Source organism: Hyperoodon ampullatus, assembly GCF_949752795.1.
Source record: "Hyperoodon ampullatus genome assembly, chromosome: 13".
NCBI classification, from domain to species: domain Eukaryota; kingdom Metazoa; phylum Chordata; class Mammalia; order Artiodactyla; family Ziphiidae; genus Hyperoodon; species Hyperoodon ampullatus.
The window spans coordinates 38,792,332-38,794,886 of record NC_136926.1 but is presented as its reverse complement, the minus strand read 5'-3'; the positions used below and the strand labels follow the sequence as shown (position 1 = coordinate 38,794,886).

Here is a 2,555-nt window from a genome sequence, read left to right as displayed (position 1 = left end):
TCCCCTCAGTTTGAAGAATTTGCTTTAGCATTTCTTTTAGTTGGCTGTATGGTCTCTTAGTTTACCTTCATCTGAGAATATCTTTATTTCTCTTTCACTCCTAGAGGATACTTTCATTGGATTTAGAATGCTTGGTCGAAAGTTTTTTCCTATCATTTTGAAGATGTTCTACTGTCTTCTGGCTTCCATGGGTTCCAATGAGAAGTCCATCTTTTTATTTTTTAACATCTTTATTGGAGTATAATTGCTTTACAACGTTGTGTTAGTTTCTACTGTATAACAAAGTGAATCAGCTATATGTATACATATATTCTCATATCTCCTCCCTCTTGCGTCTCCCTCCCACCCTCCCTATCCCACCCTTCTAGGTGGTCACAAAGCACCAAGCTGATCTCCCTGTGCTATGCGGCTGGCGAAGTCCATCATTATTAACATCTTTGTTCTACTATATATGTTGTGTCATTTTTCCTTAGCTGCTTTTAAGATTTTTTCTTTACATTTAGTTTTCAGTAGTTTGATTATAATGTGTCTGGGTGTGGTTTTCTTTGAGTCTATTCTGTTTTATGTTCTGTGAATTTCTTGAATCTGCAAGTTAATGTCTTTCACCAATTTTGGGAAGTTTTCAGCCATTGTTTCCTCAAATATATTTTTCTGCACCAATTTTCTTTATAGGACTCAACTGTTACAAACGTTAGACTTCTGATATAGTCCCATGGCTCCTTCAAGTTCTATTCAGTTTTTCTAATCTTTTTTCTCTTTGCTTTTCAGATTGGAGAATTTCTGTTAATATGTCTTCAAGTTCACTGACTCTTCCCCATGTCATCTTCATTCTGCTATTAAGTTCATTAGTAAATTTTAAATTTCAGAGAATGTATATTTTAATACTATTTTGTTCATTTTTTATAATTTATTTTCTTTGCTAAGACCTCCTATCTTTCCATTCATTTTATTTCATGTGTGTTTACCTTTGCCTCATGGAGCTTATTATAGTATCTGCTTTAAAGTCTTTCTCTTATAATTTCAGCATATGTGTTACCTTGGGGTTGGCATCTGTTGATTTTTCTTTTCCTTTGAGAATTGGTCACATTTTCCTGGCCCTTTGCTTATCAAGTAATTTTGGATTATATGCTGGACTTTTTGAATATTAAATTGTGTAGATATGAATCCTGTTAAAATTCTCTAAAGGATGTTATTCATTATTATTATCATTATTATCATTATTACTATTTTAGCAGGGGATAGAACCAGTTAGCTTTAACCTACAAATTTTTAAAATCACTTTGATCCAGAAAGACAGCTGGGTGTGCACCAGCCTCGAACCTGCAAGCAGATCCTCCCTGCCCCCAGGGACTCCAGCCCCACCATGGCAGATTCCCAGCACACATCTGCCCCCCACTGCTGGACCACCTGCACCAACTTCTTGTGCACCCTAAAGGGAAGTCTCCTGTTTGCTGAGATTATATTGTGCCTGGTGATTCTGACCCTCTTCAGTGCCTCAACAGCAGGATATTCCTCTCTGTCTGTGATTGAATTGATCTTTGCTTCTATCTTCTTTGTCATCTACATGTGTGACCTGCACACCAAGATACAATTCATTCACTGGCCTTGGAGTGATTTCTTCCAAGCCCTCATAGCGGCCATCCTCTACCTGATCACCTCCATTGTTGTCCTTGTTGAGAGAGGAAACCGCTCCAGGATCATTGCAGGGGCACTGGGCCTAATTGCTACAGGCCTCTTTGGCTATGATGCCTTTGTCACTTTCCTCTTGAGATAATAAAGACATACAGCAGCACCTACTGACCCTGCTGATACCCTGGCCCTGTGTCAGTGTACTCCCTTCATTTCTCTCTGTAACCTGCAAATAACTCCTCCATCGAATTAACTCCTCCCCCCGTCCCTACAGCACTCCCAGCCAACTCCCAGCCCTGTATTGAAGTAAAAGTGCTGCTATTCAGAGAATTTATCTTCCAGCCTGCCAATCACCTCTCCAGAGTGTGCCTAGGTCCCCTTCCTTTATGCAATATAAAAAAGAGATGCCAGTTCTGTCTGGTCTATGTCCCCACCTAATGCCACAAAATGAGGGAGGAGGGTACCTCAGATTTCAGACTCCAGGCCCCAGGTTGTGACTTGCTCCAAATAACCTCTTCAGTGTGGGGGGTGTTTCTATGGAGGAATACATAAATAATAAATGGATTGTTAGAACAGCAACCAAAAAATCCCTTTCTGTGGACAGTGGTTCCAATCTCAGTTCAGTTTCCTAACCTTGCTGATGCTGCTTTGGGTCTGTTCAACCACATACATCTCTAAGAGGTTAGTCTGAGACCTGGTTCGTGATTTAAATAGTAATTCAATTCTCAAAGTTTTGCTAGGCTGCTTTGGGTCTGTCCCATGCATATGCAGCTCAAGGGTAAGTTAGGGACCTGTCTAGTTTCTTACACAATTTTGAGATATCCTCTTCTCCAACTCACTTCTCGCCAGGATTCCTCCTACACTCTCTGCCCCACAGAGGCCCTCTTTCCCAGTTCTTCTGTGCAAAAAGGCAAGGTTTCTTTTAG

General features: G+C 40.3%; 1 protein-coding gene across 1 annotated transcript; it reads left to right on the top strand.

The window, feature by feature from the left end:
* Positions 1-1,363: 1,363 nt before the first annotated feature.
* LOC307062117 (proteolipid protein 2-like) lies at positions 1,364-1,774 on the top strand (the record flags this gene model as incomplete). Its single annotated transcript, XM_079717624.1, has 1 exon — positions 1,364-1,774. The coding sequence occupies one exon, from the start codon at positions 1,364-1,366 to the stop codon at positions 1,772-1,774; it is 411 nt and encodes a 136-aa protein (XP_079573750.1).
* Between the last annotated feature and the right edge of the window lie 781 nt (positions 1,775-2,555).